The sequence below is a fragment of the Macaca nemestrina genome, chromosome 11 (genome assembly GCF_043159975.1).
Source record: "Macaca nemestrina isolate mMacNem1 chromosome 11, mMacNem.hap1, whole genome shotgun sequence".
Classification (NCBI taxonomy): domain Eukaryota; kingdom Metazoa; phylum Chordata; class Mammalia; order Primates; family Cercopithecidae; genus Macaca; species Macaca nemestrina.
Window position 1 is genome coordinate 79,837,233 of NC_092135.1, and position 17,251 is coordinate 79,854,483.

The 17,251-nt window shown below is 36.0% G+C and overlaps 1 protein-coding gene across 4 annotated transcripts in view; it reads left to right on the plus strand.

Annotated features, from left to right (window-relative positions):
* ITPRID2 (ITPR interacting domain containing 2) overlaps positions 1-15,895 on the plus strand; it is a 38,617-nt gene extending 22,722 nt beyond the window's left edge. Inside the window, exons 11-18 of one of the 4 annotated variants that reach the window (XM_011772138.2) lie at positions 337-1,548; positions 4,357-4,434; positions 4,514-4,641; positions 5,056-5,206; positions 6,352-6,417; positions 7,700-8,164; positions 13,610-13,727; positions 14,719-15,895. In XM_011772138.2, the coding sequence (XP_011770440.2) occupies positions 337-1,548; positions 4,357-4,434; positions 4,514-4,641; positions 5,056-5,206; positions 6,352-6,417; positions 7,700-8,164; positions 13,610-13,714 (2,205 nt within the window). In that variant the 3' untranslated portion in view covers positions 13,715-13,727; positions 14,719-15,895. The remainder of the gene's footprint in view (positions 1-336; positions 1,549-4,356; positions 4,435-4,513; positions 4,642-5,055; positions 5,207-6,351; positions 6,418-7,699; positions 8,165-13,609; positions 13,728-14,718) is intronic. The other 3 variants (XM_011772139.3, XM_011772141.2, XM_011772142.2) reach the window with 3 other exon arrangements.
* The last annotated feature ends 1,356 nt before the right edge of the window (positions 15,896-17,251 follow it).

Below are 17,251 nucleotides of genomic sequence, written 5' to 3' on the forward strand. Positions count from 1 at the left end.
AAGATACAAGGAAGTTTATAGATGTTGGGGAAGAACATTAGGAAATGTTTGTCCATTTTCTCTATGAGTCAGTGTGTGGTATTGAAAGGAAAGGGGGAGGTTGTTGGAAAGGGAATTTTAGGAAAACAGTGAAGTTCTGAAATAGTCTTTGTGAGAAAGTGAAAGGAAGGAGGGATGTGGTTGCTGCTCAGGGGCAATAAAACAATTTTGAGCAACAGCAGGGCCATAACTGCAGTGGAGACAGTGAAATTTTAGAAGCACTGTGTTGGTTTGGTATTTTGTTAATGACTCTTCTTACATATATTCTTCATCTTTCCACCTGTTTTCTTTTCACAGGTTCAGGAGTCCTTGCAGGCTATGGGGAGTAGTGCTGATAGTTGTGACAGTGAGACAACAGTTACGTCACTTGGTGAAGACCTTGCCACACCAACAGCACAAGACCAGCCTTATTTTAATGAATCAGAGGAGGAGTCTCTCATCCCTCTTCAGAAGGGACTAGAGAAAGCAGCAGCAGTTGCAGACAAAAGAAAATCAGGTAGCCAGGATTTCCCTCAGTGCAAGACCATTGAGAATCCAGGAACTAAACAGTCCACCTGTAGTTCAGGGGATCATGTTACTGAAGTTACTGAAGTGGAAGAGGATTTGTTTCCAGCAGAGACGGTAGAGCTACTGAGGGAAGCAAGTGGTGATAGTGATGTGGATAAAAGCAGTGAATGTGAATTTACTCAGTATACCACACACCATATTCTGAAATCATTGGCTTCTATTGAAGCTAAATGCAGTGATACGAGCTCTGAAAATACAGCTGGGCCTCCCTCTTCCGTGGACAGAGTTAATACAGCTTTGCAAAGAGCTCAAATGAAGGTTTGCACTCTGTCTAATCAAAGGATAGGGCGTAGCCTGCTAAAATCAAAAGATTTGTTAAAACAAAGGTACTTATTTGCAAAAGCTGGCTATCCTCTAAGAAGGTCTCAGTCTTTACCAACCACCTTACTGAGCCCAGTAAGGGTTGTGTCCTCTGTCAATGTTCGACTATCTCCAGGAAAAGAGACCAGATGCAGCCCACCTTCCTTCACCTATAAGTACACACCCGAAGAGGAGCAGGAATTGGAAAAGGGGGTGATGGAACATGATGGTCAGTCTTTAGTGAAATCGACCATTTTCATTTCTCCATCATCTGTGAAGAAAGAAGAAGCCCCCCCGAGTGAGGCGCCGCGGGTGGAGGAGTGCCACCATGGAAGGACTCCTACCTGTTCCCGGCTTGCTCCACCACCAATGTCTCAGTCTACCTGCTCCCTTCACTCCGTCCACTCTGAGTGGCAAGAAAGGCCCCTGTGTGAGCACACAAGAACTCTGAGCACTCACAGTGTTCCCAACATATCAGGGGCTACCTGTAGCGCTTTTGCTTCCCCTTTCGGGTGTCCTTACTCACATAGACATGCCACCTACCCTTACCGAGCGTGCTCTGTGAATCCTCCTTCAGCCATAGAAATGCAGTTGCGAAGAGTATTACACGATATTAGAAACTCACTGCAGAATCTTTCACAGGTATGAGAAAAAGTTATCTTTATTAGCTTTTTTCTTTTACTGCTCTGAGCACTTTTTAATTCACAGAGAAGCTAAGACACATCAAATATGAACTACCTCTGCTTTATTTTCTAACATGTCTAAACTTATCTGCATCTGCCTTCCTTTTCTATCTTCCCTCCTGTTTCAAGGGAGAAGCTGTAACTAATCCTGATCAAAGTCGATTTCTCTGCTCATAATTCTGTCTCCTTTCTGAGAGGAGAGATTTTGCTCATGAAGTATCCTCCCATTTTTAGTCTACCATCCATTGTCTTTGTTTTAGGCTAGAATCTTTGTCAAGCCATTTCTATTATTAAAAAATCTTCCCTCTCAAAGTTCTTTCTCTCCTTTTCTCTGCCATTTGAACATGTTGACTACCTTTTCCTTTTCCAAGTTTTCTCCCTGTTGGCTTCTGTGGCACCACGTTCTCCTGGTTCTGCTCGTAGCTCTCTGACTAAGCTTTCCCCTTCACCTCCTGACCCTCGATGCTGTGCACAGAGTTAGTCTACTTCCACTGGACTCAGAGACTGGAACTACTCCAGACCAGAAAATAACAAATCAGGTAAAGTGTGAATTTGATTTAAAATGCTCTGTATGTCTTGTCACTTTTTTTTTTTTTTTTTTTGGAGACGGAGTCTCACTTTGTCGCCCAGGCTGGAGTGCAGTGGTGTGATCTCCACTCACTGCAAGCTCCGCCTCCCGGGTTTACGCCATTCTCCTGCCTCAGCCTCCCATGTAGCTGGGACTACAGGTACCCACCACCACGCCCGGCTAATTTTTGTATTTTCAGTAGAGACGGGGTTTCACTGTGTTAGCCAGGGTGGTCTCGATCTCCTGAGCTTGTGATCCACCCATCTCGGCCTCCCAAAGTGCTGGGATTACAGGTGTGAGCCACTGCGCCCAGCCGTCTTGTTACTTTTAAAGTCATTCTCAGATTTGTTAGTGGACTGGAAATAATTTTCCCAAAAAAGCTTTGAAAATAAGTAAGTTGTCTTCAGTTTTGCCTTTTACGTTTTCGTGAACATTCTGAACAAATCATGTTTAGACAATTGAAGAATTGAAGAAAATGACAATGTAATATAGTCATGAGAGCATTCAACAAGGAGTCAGGAGGCCTACAATGAATCTAATAAATCTCTTATCGTGACATAATAGACAGGGAGCCACTTGGAAAGTAAAAATCAAAAGTGTAACTTCTCAAGTTATAATAAGATATACCGTCTCCTAACTAAGTTTTATCCTCATGACAGTTGTCCCCTGTTTTCTGAATGGGGACAGTTTCAGAATGTGGGTGTTTCTTGTTCTTCCTTACAAAATATAGTTCTGTCTGTGATGGAGATGTTTAACTTTGCAGCTGTAATTATGTCAAGCTGGGGATTTCCAGGGGCCTGTCCACCAGTACCGTGGTGCATCTTTCTTTCTAGGCCACCTTGTTCTTCTGCTCCAGCTGTGGTCTCTCTCTCCTGGATGTCCCAGCAATAACTCAGCTAATAAATCTCCCCATGCCAACCCCACCCCAACTAGTGGACAGATGCTTTCTATGATGGGGTCTCTGACTATCTCTCCAGCCTCATTCCTTAGCTGTGTGTTTCAGCCATCCTGGAGGACTATGCACAGGGCTCTAAACAGTTGTGTGTTCTTAGATATCTGCACATGCTGTTTTTTTTTGTTTTTTTTTTGTTTTGTTTTTTAATAAAAAGATGAAGTTTCTGTTTGTCGCCCACATGGAGTTCTGGAGACAGTGGTGTGATCACGGCTCCCTGCAGCCTTGAACTCCTGGGCTTAAGTAATCTTCCTGCTGTGGCCTCCCAAAGTGCTGGGACTGCAAGCCACTTTTTTTTTTAACCTAGATCACCCAGCCTTTGCCTTTCTTTGCATAATCAAGCCCTACTTACTGTTAAGGCTCAGTTCAAGTAGTGTCACCACTTTTGAGAAAGTTCATGTAGTATGAATTTTTGTGTGTCCATCATAGCACTCCTTCCACAGTATTATAATTTTTACAACATTTTGTTTATTTTTCCTTACACTGTGAGAACACCTGAAGGCTGGGAATACCTTTTATGTTATCTCACTGCCTAAAATAGTGGCATATGGGAAATGCTCAGATGTCTAAGAAAGACGACGACGATTGCTTGCTACTCTCTCCAGAGAGTGTAATAATCGCTATACTCTCATGATGATATTTGCAATGACTTCTACATTTTTGCATTTTGATTTTGTTTTTTTTTTTTTTTTTTCACTTTTGCAAGGCCAGAGGAAAGTCCTGAAAGAAATAGATGTGTAATCCCAGCACTTTGGGAGGCCGAGGTGGGCGGATCACAAGGTCAGGAGATCGAGACCACAGTGAAACCCCGTCTCTACTAAAAATACAAAAAATTAGCCGGGCGCGGTGGCGGGCGCCTGTAGTCCCAGCTACTCAGGAGGCTGAGGCAGGAGAATGGCGTGAACCCAGGAGGCGGAGCTTGCAGTGAGCCGAGATCGTGCCACTACACTCCAGCCTGGGCAATAGCGTGAGACTCCGTCTCAAAAAAAAAAAGAAATAGATGTGAACTATGTATGTTCCTTCGCCTCCTCCTCCTTCATAGATTGACTTATACCCGGAACAGCTAGCAGTAATAGATGTCATTGGGAACTGATTTCTTTTTTCCTGCTTACAATATGAAGGTTTTTTAGATCCTTTTGTCTTAACGAGAAAAATATGTAGGCCCCACATTCTGCCTTTTAACCCTTTAAGTGATTTGGAAGTATTCACTTTAACATTGATTTTAATCCTACTTTTACTTTTTGAAGTACCCTATGATGAGAGGACCTGATCTTGCTGCTGCTCCATATAGTACTCAGAAATCATCTGTTCTACCTCTTTATGAAGTAAGTTCTTACTTACATCTTTGTGTTTCAAAATAATTTGTAGAATTTAGAAGTGTAATTTTGTTTTATTGCATTCTAGAATACTTTTCAGGAGCTCCAGGTAATGAGGCGGAGCCTGAATTTGTTTAGAACACAAATGATGGATTTAGAATTGGCAATGCTGCGTCAGCAAACCATGGTTTATCATCATATGACTGAGGAGGAAAGGTAAAAGTTCATTTTGTCTTAGCACTCCTGAAAAAGCTTTTTATTCAAAGTCTTTTCAACTTATATTTTTAAAAATTAGGTTTTGATTTTACTGCTATGTACCTTATATCCGTTTTGTGAACCAGTGTAGATAAAATAGTCATAGATAGTGTTTTACTAAGTAAACTTGTGTGCCTTCAGTATCCTAAGGGTGGTTGTAACCAGTTTTCCAGTGTTTGAGATATTTGTGAGAGGATGGGGGAAGAAAGACCAATATCCTTGTGGATATACCTATTGTAGTTGATATTGTACTAATTATTATAGAACCTGAGATTTCTGTACCTTCTGTTAGCATATAGTAGTTGTTGAAAGATTTGTGATTAGGAATCTCCAAACTGCATTTTTCAAACTTTGTGCCCTTCACCATACCAATAGGTTTGAAGTTGATCAGCTCCAGAGTTTGAGAAATTCAGTCCGAATGGAACTTCAGGACCTGGAACTGCAGCTAGAGGAGCGCCTCCTGGGCCTGGAGGAGCAGCTTCGTGCTGTGCGCATGCCTTCACCCTTCCGCTCTTCTGCACTCATGGTATGCTACCTGGAGGGTGGTTGGAGTTTTCACCAAAGATTTATTTATAATGTTCTAATAATTTAGGACTTGTGCCTTCATTTCAAGTTATTTATTTTAATGGTATTAAAAGCATGCATACTGTTTAAGGAGCTTTCCCACAAACCAGTTGAATGTACAGTTTGTAATAATTGTCATAAATAGTATATTTAGAAATATGTTGAAACATTTTAATGATAAATTTTAATAATAGGAAAGAATAAGGGTTAATATGAAAGTTGAGTGTTTTTAAAGGAAAAATGATAGTGAATTAACATATGACTAATGTAAATTTTAATTGTTGCATGTAACTGTGGAGAACACAGATATGTATTTTGCTCAGTTTTTTTTTCTCTCTTGCCTTTAAATAAAAAGCGTTCCCTTTAAACTTTTTCTTTATTTTGGATTCTTTTCCATTTGTTTTTAAAGGAATCAAATGGTACCTGTATATTTTATATATATATATATTTTTTCCTAAATATATAGATGTATATCCAAGAGAATAAAAAGAAGACTATCTTTTTGTACCACTTTTCATACTTCTTATGTTTCTTTCCATGACATTTGAACTTCAACAGTTGTATTCTTATTTTTGCAAATATCTTTGAAGTTGTAGAATATGTTGCTTTGAAATGTTGAAGTAGTGAATTATTATTCTTTACCTTAACAATGTATTTGATTTTGTTAAAAAATGGCCTGAATATACACACATATACTTATGTGTGTATATACTACAAATGAAGTAGAATAAACATTTGTGTATAAGCTCACATATATGTATAGTATAGACTAAGAATGTTCTATATTGCTAATGAATGTACTTTTCAACATGATTTTGATTTATCATTCTGAGAAGTGTGTGTTGGTGACAGGGGAGAACTAGAACATCCTCTTTGCATATTGCATCAGTTTTAACTCACAATAATGCATTTTATGGGATCTGTGACACTTGAGGGTAACCTTTGTGACATAAAGGGATGCTTCCAGGCACTAATTAGCCAATTAATTTTATTTTGAAAGTCTTGCAATTTGAAAATATATATATGTACATTATAATTATATATGCATGTGTATATATATACACATACACATATATATATATATATATATTGTTCTTACCTTTTCAGGGAATGTGTGGCAGTAGAAGCGCTGATAACTTGTCATGCCCTTCTCCATTGAATGTAATGGAACCAGTAAGCTTCTTTCCTCTTAAATCACTGGGGAAGGGAATGATATAACATTTCACAGACACATAGTTTCCCTAGTTTAGATGAAATATATGTTTGTTTTAAATACATAATTTGATAAATTATAGTTGATTGGAAGTGACTTTCACCTTTGAAAGTCCATTGCTGTCTGAAGCCACTAGAAAGCCACCTTAATTGCAATAGTGATTTATCTTTCTGACTAAAGGAGGTAATGCACCATAAAAAGTATGTACAGTGGCTCATGCCTGTAATCCCAGCACTTTATTTAAGTGGCTGAGTTGGGAGGATTGCTTCAAGCCAGGAGTTTGAGACCAGCCTAGTCAACAAAATAAGACCCTTTCTCTACAGAAAATTTAAAAATTAGCCAGGCATGGTGATATGTGCCTGTAGTCCCAGGTACTCAGGAGGCTGAGGTGGGAGGATCGCTTGAGGCCAGGAGCTCAAGGCTACAGTGAGCTATGATTGTGCCACTGCACTCCAGCCTGAGTGACACAGCAAGACCCTGTCGTTAAAAAATAATAGGCCAGGTATGGTGGCTCATGCCTGTAATCCCAGCACTTTGGGAGGCTGAGGCAGGTGGATCAACTGAGTGCAGGAGTTTAAGACCAGCCTGACCAACATGGTGGTCATCTCTACTAAAAATGCAACAATTAGCTGGGCATGGTGGCAGGTATCTGTAATCCCAGCTACTTGGGAGGCTGAGGCAGGAGACTCGCTTGAACCTAGGAGGTGGAGGTTGCAGTGAGCTGAGATCAAGCCATTACACTCCAACCTGGGTGACAGTGAGACTTCATCTCAAAAAAAAAAAAAAATTGATTTTTAATTTACACTTCAGGAGAAATGTGCTTTCACAGTATCATTCTGGGTTCTTTAGGTAGTTAGAGCTGTAACATGACCACATTTTTAACAGAAATCTGACTTTATTGTGTTAGACAGATTGGTTCATTTGGGGGCAAAAGCACTATGAGTAACTATTTTTCACTAGTTACTCTTCCTTACAAGTGATTTGGACACCTTGGTGGTAACAAGTAAAATTTCATCCCACTATGTATTCTGTTTCCCTGTTTTGTTGCTTCATCTCAATAGGAATTTACATTTTACTTACCATTTTTGCAAATAAAGTTGAGTAGTTACTAAATTAATGGAATAGATTTATGTCTTTACAAATTACATGATTTTAGGCAATAACAACAACCAGGACTTTAACCTTTTAAGCTACCAATCTTAATTCCAAGAGAGAAGAATAACATTTTTTTATGATCTCCAGGTCACTGAACTGATGCAGGAGCAGTCATACCTGAAGTCTGAATTGGGCCTGGGACTTGGAGAAATGGGATTTGAAATTCCTCCTGGAGAAAGCTCAGAATCTGTTTTTTCCCAAGCAACATCAGAATCATCTTCTGTATGTTCTGGTCCCTCTCATGCTAATAGAAGAACTGGAGTACCTTCTGCTGCCTCAGTGGGCAAACCCAAAACCCCATTAGTGGCAAGGAAGAAAGTATTCCGAGCATCGGTGGCCCTAACGCCAACAGCTCCTTCTAGAACAGGCTCTGTGCAGACACCTCCAGATTTGGAAAGTTCTGAGGAAGTTGATGCAGCTGAAGAAGCCCCAGAAGTTGTAGGACCTAAATCTGAAGTGGAAGAAAGGCATGGAAAACTCCCATTAATGCCAGCTGCTGAGGAAATGCATAAAAATGTGGAGCAAGATGAGTTGCAGCAAGTCATACGGGAGGTGGGTAAAATCTGTGTTTAATTCATTTATTTGGAGGTATGTGTTAGAATTTTGTTTGAATATTAATTATTTACAGGATGTTCTTTTGATTCACTGTATTCAATAATTTTCACAGAGCTTTTAAATTAGCTGTCCTATTGATCAAGTTTATGTCAATTAAGATATATTTGTAATGGCATTTCTGCAAATTTCGTACTGTGATGTGAAATAATGACAGTTCTCCGTGTTCACTTTGGTGAAAAAGATGTGTGAAGGATTCAAACATACAACATACTCTTTGGACCTCTTGTTTCCACATCTACAAAATGAGGAATTACAGTTTAGATCTCTTCGAAGATTAAAAGCTGCATTTTATAGCCGGGCATGGTGGCATGTGCCTGTAGTCCCAGCTACTTGGGAGTCTAGGGCAGGAGAATCTCTTGAACCTGGGAGGTGGAGGCTGCAGTGAGCCAAGATCATGCCATTGCACTCCAGCCTGGGCAACAGAGCGAGACTCCATGTTTTAAAAAAAAAAAAAAAAGAAACTGTATTTTATAATTTCAATTGATAGGAGAAAATGATTTTGTGATTTTAGTAAGTATAAATAGATTGATTTGGTTTGGTGTTTTTTGTTCAAAAATCAAAATATATTAAGAGAAGAGGGTTTGCCCTAAGTGATAGCAGCTTAAGAACTTGAAGAATTACCATAGTTATGGATGACCAAAAGAACTGCAAAAGAAAATTACATATGATTAGTAGTCAAAGTTCAAAGGTTGAGAAAATTAGTAAAATAAATGTTTTTTGCACTGAGATCAGGTAATAGGAAGGAATAGAATAGATCGTTTAAACAGCTCAATGCAATTATCTCTGTTTACCTGTAGTATTCTGTGGACTAAATTGTACATAAGCAAATGTGAAATTTGCCATATATATAGTTTTCTAATATTTCATTTATGTTGAAACAAATCACATTTCAAAACAAGCATTATAGCAGAAGACTTCATGTCTGTAATTTATTTTCATGATATGACTCTACCAACTAAATGTTTAAAAGGTCTTAATTCTATAAATTTATTTTTCCTACAAATGTAATTATTTTTGTAAGTTGGTTGTGGCTGCCTAACGTTTAGCAAACTCAGCATTCACCCTACTCAGTCAGGTGTGTCTATGATTAATAATCCATTCCTGTTTACATGTTTTATATCAAAGATCAGTTTTTGAGTGAAATTATGTAATTATTCTTCTCCACACTATATTTGCTAACTGAGGAAGCGGGTTTTAAGGTAACTTTTTTTTTTCTAGAAATGTGATGTCTTTGTTCCCCTTAGCTTGCTTTGGTATGAAAGTTTTCTTTGAAAACTTTATATTGCTCTTTTAGCACAAATACTCCATTCAATGCACACTTGAATCCTCATTTTTAGAATTTTGATGGTGTGATACGTCCTGTAGGTGATTTCCTAAGAATAAAGTATTCATTTCAGACTAGAACATTGATTCTTTGGCTTATAAGACATAGCATAGAGAAGATTTAGTTATTCCCATTAGGCTGCCTTGGTCCTAGAGAATTAATCATTTAAAAGAACCTCTCATTAAATATGGAAGATTTTATAATTTGCAGACACTTAAACTGACATGCAAGGCAAATGTTCAAAGAATTTTTCAGAATTTATTTAAACCATTAATTAGAAACTACTTAGTTCTAAATTTGGCATTGTCTTGAGGAAGTTGGTTTTAACGTTTATTCTTTTACTCCCTACAAAGGACCTACCCAGCAAAATATATATAGATCAAACAAGGTGTAAGAGGAGTATTGTTGTACTTAAGAAAACAAATTATTTTGAAGTACTTTAAAAGCACATTTAATAGATAAATTAGTTTAATGCCAGTTATAATTTAAAAAATAATTTATGTTAATATTCTCTTAGTTACAATAGTTTTCTGTTTGTTTATAAAGTATTTAAAATTTAGGTTGGTTTTTATTCCAGTCATTCAAATTGGTAAACTTTTTACCTAAAAAATATTCTACTAAATTCCAATTTTTTTTTAATCTTGGTGTACAGCTACCAAGAAAATTAAATTAGATTCTGTCTTCCTAGCAGATCTGAGCCCCTAATCCCATTAACAAAGCCACCATTCAGGAAGGCAAGATTTAATCTTGGGTTGAACAGTTTTGCAGGTGAGGATTAAGCATGTTTGGCAGGCACTTTCAGGAAAGTTTTCTTACTGCATTCATGGATGCATGAAAACAATGGTATCTGTCAGGCCTTTGTTTCTTTCATTGTACCATTAAGTGAGTTTTTAAAAAGAGCATTTTCATCATTTATAATGTGTTAATACAGTAGAATTCTTTTTTTTGAAGGACAGCATTGAAAGTCTTTGCAGACAAATATTTAATACATTCATTACATAGCTAAACTTTTGTCATGTTAAAGATACGTCTTTTCTGCATGTGCGTTATAGTAGGAAAAAAGTACACACTGTCTTAAAATTTGCCCAAGTCATCCGTGATGTATGTGATCAGTGGCCTGAAACTGTTTGCAGTTACTTTAAAAATGTATAAATGTGTGTAAATAAAAAGATTACTTAATAGGATGAATGAATACATGCCCACTGAAGCCAATTCAGCAAAATTAAATGTCAAAGAGTAAACATAGATTGCTTTGTGTTTAGATAGTTCTTTGTTAATTAGAGTTCATAGACTTGGTTCATGCCTTTTGGGATCTTTATTAGAGCACATCTGACATGTTTTACCCATGTATTTTGATAAATACACAGCTTGCTCATGTGTTCTTATGGAAATTTCTTTTAGTGATCACTTGTTGTAATAGCTGCCACTTAGTAGGCACTCAATAGATGCATAATAAGTGAATGCATTCCCCCATACTTAAGACTTGAAATCAGTCTTTTTGTATTGTCAATAAGCATGCCTTTCTCAATCTCAGGTAGTCTGTATTTAGCCTGCATTTTTTTGGAAATTGTGCTCGTAAAGGTAATTTTACGATCCATCCCAGGGGATTTTCCTCAATTCTAATCTTTCTAACCTCTCCATAGCATGGGAGACTTTAGAACTAAATTATTTGTCCATACATTTATTCCTTCAATAAATTATTAAAGACATTGTGTCATTTTCAGGGCCATTTTATTTATAGTTTGCTTGTTTTTCTGCTTTGTCTTCCTTTCTGTATCTGATACTGTCTCTTGCCCTTGAGCTTTCTCACTCTCTCTTTGATTCATTCATTCAGACACTTAACTGAGTTCTTACTGTATGCTGAGATACACTGATAAATGAGACCTGACCTGCTGGCTGAAGGAGCTCACAGTACACCTTCCATCTGACCTCACCCTTCCTATTCTGATTCCCTTCTGCTCTCTAGAGGGAACTGTCTTGGCAGTCAGACTCCATTATAATCCCCTCTCATTTGAGACCATCTTGCTACAGAGTTTTCTATCTCCACTGTCATCTGCAATTGTTCTTTCTTTGTTGTGGTATACCATGTAAAAGCTGCCATTCTCTGAGAATTCTAGCCCACACTAGTCTCTCATTTACCAGATTTTTTTCTGTTATGTCATTAATGAATTAATAAATTATTTTTCCTTTAGTATTTTATGAAACTGAACAGGTGTGGTGGCTCACGCCTGTAATCCCAGCACTTTGGGAGGCCAAGGTGAGCGGATCACCTGAGGTCATGAGTTCAAGACCAGCCTGGCCAACATGACGAAACCCCATCTTTACTAAAAATACAAAAATTAGCCAGGTGTGGTGGTAATCCCAGCTACTCGGGAGGCTGAGGCAGGAGAATTACTTGAACCTGGGAGGCAGAGGTTGCAGTAAGCCGAGATTGCACCACTACACTCCGGTCTGGGTGACACAGCAAGACTCTATCTCAAAAATAAGAAAGATATTTCATGAAACAGTGTTCATTTTGTGTCCATTGAGATTATATCGTGCTTGATGGTAGAGATTCTTTTATACTTTACTCCAGTCATGCCTGTACTCCCAAAAAAGTTTGACACACATTTCTGGTTTGTCAAGAATATAGTTTGGCTAGTTTGTTTTTTGAGTGATAAAGAATAATGAGATATAATAAAATGGCCATATTGCATTGATAGCAGGACTGGAAAGACTATATTCATTGTTTTGTGAATATAGATTTGCAGTGGTTGTAATTCAGTATATTGTATTTCTATTTATGTACTGTGACTAAGAGATTCTGGTTTTTATAATATTTGTATCCAACACATACTTGTTTGAAAAGTAAATCTGAAGTGCTATGTGCTTCAGAATCTTTTGATGATGTTTAAAGTTTAGAAATATTGATAAAAGGTAAAGTGAAAAGCTTACTGTATTTAAATATATTCCAGTACAGATGGTTGGTAGCTAAGGAGTGTTTTGTTTCTTTAAATAGCTATGTATAAATCTATGTATTGTGTACCAGTTTTGCATGATAGACTAATACAGGGCCATTTTTGGAAAGATAACAGTTAAGATGTGTTTGAGATGTACTTAGGAACATTTTAGGAAATAAATCAATTTGGCTGACAGGAAACTGGAAACGTAGAATTTTTAAAAGCTTGTCGAGAGTATCTCGAGTGCTTATTTGGGAACACATTATCACTTTATTTCAGGAAATACACATTTATAGCTTTCATAAAGGGCTATTTAAAAGTGATGCTGTATCATTAGAGAGAAAAGGTGGAGATAGGTAAATGTGTTTGGACATCTGGAGAAGAAAGTCCTGATGGAATTGTCATTGCCTCAGGTCTAGTTGCCTTTTCCAACAATAAAATGAAATGTATATCCTCATACCCTGTATGTATATGGGAAACAAAAGCTTAGACGGGTGGCAATGATACCATGAAACTAAAGGAAAAGGTTTTTTTTTAGAGTTTATGGTGGTTTTGAGGATGTTTTTTATGTTTTAAAATAAATTGTACTAAATGATAATTTCTTCTTCCCATTTAAAATGTGTGTGTTATGTTAGAACAATATGTCTTTAGATACCTTGCTGTCAGTTGGCATAAACAGGCAATATAATTGTATATTATTTTGCCTCTAAAGGATTTTTCCAGCAATGAGAGCACTTATGTCTCTGCTGATTACCTTACAAAGTTAGATAATACTAAAAACATTTAAGAAGTCCTTCCAGATTATTTTTTTGACCTGAGGTGAAGTATTTACTAGAAGTTTTTTAATTGATGAAATAACATTTTCTAATGTCCTCACTTTATGAATTGTGATATTTGTAATCTAGTTAGCTGAATGATTCTAGACCAGTCCTCGGAGTCTGATCTGGGTTGGATGATAGATGGACTCGATTCCCCACTCCCTCTCTATTGCAGGGGGATTCACATGAAGGTGAAATTAAGAAATTGAATCTCTATTTGTTTTTTTTTTTCCCCAAAACAGGAAAAAAATAGATTACATTCATATTGGTAAATTTTTGTTTTACTGTTTTTCCAATGTAGATTAAAGAGTCTATTGTTGGGGAAATCAGACGGGAAATTGTAAGTGGACTTTTGGCAGCAGTATCTTCAAGTAAAGCATCTAATTCTAAGCAAGATAATCATTAAACGGAAATTATAGGTAAATTTTTCTGAATTTCTTTGTTGAGCTAAATGTAAATAGTAATTGGCATTTTATTCTTTGTTTTGTTAGTACACAGGTTGGTACACAGTTGGTCCTCTAGTTAAATTTTGAGTTTTAGAATGTATGTATGTATGTAATATGTTATTTTACAGTGTGAAAATTTCACACAAGCCTATTTGAAGCGTAAGTCAAATCCCATAATATGAATCTCCAAGGAATTACTTCTATTGGGTCATTTTACTGAAATTTCATTATAGTAATAAATCCTGGAATTGGACCTTCAAACCTGAATCTTACTTTGATTATAATGGTATTTCAGATGTATATTTTTAAAGAACAAGATTTTGTGAATTAATCACGACTTCTAAGTATCTTTCCTAATTATTTTTATCTTTTAAAGAAACATATCCTGTAGATTCATTTCTAATCATAATTTATTTAAAAAAACTGTTGTATGTGTCTGTCTCAGTAAAACGAATTACTTTCACTTTATCTCATAGCTCTAATTATATTAAAAAAATTTTTTGTAGAGATGGGGTCTTGCTGTGTTGCCCATGCCCATGCTAGTCTTAAACTCCTCGTCTCAAGCGATCGTCCTGCTTTAGCCCTAATTTCATTTTATATAATATATATTAATAATACTTTTTGGTGAATGCAAAAGGAAATTATACAGTTGAATAGAATAGAACTAAAAATATTCATTGAATAAAACATGAGAAACAAATGTAATTTGAAAAGTATAATATACAATTTCAGATGTAGGAAATTGGAAAATATTTTAATAAATTAGGTCACAAAGCAATTAATAGGAATTATCTTTTTAAAGCCACGGATAAAAGAATTAACTCTCAGGAAGATGTATAGTGATTACAGGATAATCATGTTTCTAGGTATATATATTTGCATAAAATTCTCATCCCCCTTTAAAGAAGCTTTTAATAATAGTATTTGAAAGAGGTTTAAAACTGACTTCTCTTTCTTTTTTAAGGTTGGCATGGATCCTATTAGCTGTGTAATACTGGAATTATCAATGATATGCACTGGTGGAGGTGTTTCTTGTGCTTTAGAAGATACTTGCTGCTGAGCTGGGCTACTGTATACAGTGTACAATGTGTATTTCTTCAGCCGTATATTTTTTTTAAAAACGTACATAGAATCTTAGGCACTTTGCTATTTCTTTTCTAAACTATCAAAAACTCTAGCAGTTTGAAAAGCCTAATATTTATTTGTATGTCAATATTTTTCATTTGATTCCCTATTAGAATTAATTATAAAACTTGAAAACTTCCAGACTTATCCAACTTATAAATAACATATTTCTTCAGACTAGCTTCTTAAAACACTGACCTCTATGAGGTATTTACTGTGCAATAATAACTGATTCATTTTTTGAGAGCTTGAAGCAACCAATGATTTTTCCCTCCACTGCTGTTAATTAATGTCACTTCCAAGAAGAAAAACTGTTCTGTTGTAAAAAATATAGTTGCTCTTAATTCTTGAGAGGTTACTAATAGCAGTAGGATAGAATTATATGAGGTTACCTACAACTACTTAATGTTCTTACACTGTAAGCCTTGTTGCTTTACCCAAGACAAATGTAATTTTATCATTGCTTATGTAGTAGTTTTCTTTTGGAAATGTGCCTTATGTTAAACACTATGTACTTTTACTTTCTGCATTGTCCAGACTTCTTTATTAGATGAAGATGTTTCTTTTTCTGTCTTTTAAACTAAATAGAGTATCATCCAAATAATGGGGCCTATGACTTGAATGAATAGAAATGAATAAGCTGGTGTTTTTTCAAAATGGAAGTAATTTAGATTTGTTCTCCTCATACATAAAATGATTTTAGTTCAGTTTTAACCAGTGAAAACTTTGTTTTTATGAAAAAAAGGAAAACGGTTTCCTATTTGGTTTTATATGTGTTAAATAAATGTGTAAAGTAACCACCAAATGTTATTAGAATTATTCTTCTAGCATTTATACTTTTTTCAACTCCTATTGTGTTTCTTTGTGTGTGATATTTTAATCAAAAGTGGTTGAGTTGTTAACAGTGTTCTTTGAAAGAATTTCTGAAAGGCTTATAAATGTTTGAAATATCACACAAAGGCTGATTTCTAAAAAATATGTATATTAAAACAATAAAGTATTTATTTTGCCTAAAATGTTTTTAGTGGTTTCTTAAACTGCACCATGAAGATTTTGAATTAGATTTGATAGGTAACAAATGAGGTCCAAAAGAATTGCAGCATGTAACCCAATAGGGTGATACTCTCTTTTCCTAGGGAAGTGTCTGTGATGCTCTAAGAAGACAATGCTTTAAAAAATGCTGTTTAACACTAGACCACCCTGGAGAGAGGGCATGATTGAGGCCTCTTTGGCTCATCTAGTTCTGTGGTCATAGTAATTACCATCCGAGGACACATAAAACTTTTTAAAACTATGCTATTAAACTACAAAGAATAGATATTAAAATACTATTTAACTCTTTGTTCAATAACAGCAGTAATAACACCTATCAACCAAATGCCCCATATTAATAGAAGTATAGTAAGCAATTTTAACTATTTCGTTTTGAAGTCCCTTTTAGTTAATTTTTGACAATACAAGATACCCAGATTTTGATAATCAAAATTAGAAATATAACAGTTGCAATAATAGGCTGAGACAATGAGCAAATTACCTACATAGTATGAATGAAATAAGAGGAGTCTCACAACTATCAGAGTTTTATGTTCCTTCTCTCCATTTTATTGTGTACTAAACATTTGAAAGCTATCATGTTCAAGCCACCGTGCTAGCTGTTATGTGGAAATGAAAAATGAAAGGGCCTGAAAAAAAGACAAAGTCCAGGCATCTTTTAATTTATGGATACATTTAGAAGTGTCAACAAATAACTAAAATAATTTGAGAGACTATAGCCTGGGGTGGTCAGAGAAGCCTACCAACGAGATGCGATTTGAGTAAAGTCTTTAAAGTAATCAAGAACATTAGCAAAAATTACCAAGAATACATAGATTGAGTTTGAAATACCATGTACATGATGATGAAAGCAATTTTTTTTAAAATGCCAAGTTCATAGTTTGTGCGTATTGTGCTAAGAACTTGCACAAAGCATAGAAGAGGAAGAATCTTCAAATGGTGATTTTGATGTTTGGAGTTGCTGTGAATGATACACCATGAGAAAAACAGGCAGATTTTGAAGTACATTTCAGATTTGAAGTACATTTGAAAAATTCTCAGATTTGAAGTATACTTCTTTCCTCTAAATATATTCAGTTGAATTTCATACATTTAAAAGTAGAATATTTGCTCAGCTGGCCATCTTCAACCTTTTCGGAGGAAAATGAGAATGCAGTAAAGTGTATATAAAAGAATGTAAAGAGAAAGTAAGTCTGGGCAGTTTCTGGAGAAATGCTCTGTTGCCCATGTTCTTCACCTGTACAAATGGGAGTGTGGTCTTAGGGAAGGAATTAAGCAAAATGAAGTGTATGTTCTTCTAGAATTTTTCCTCTCTTGGA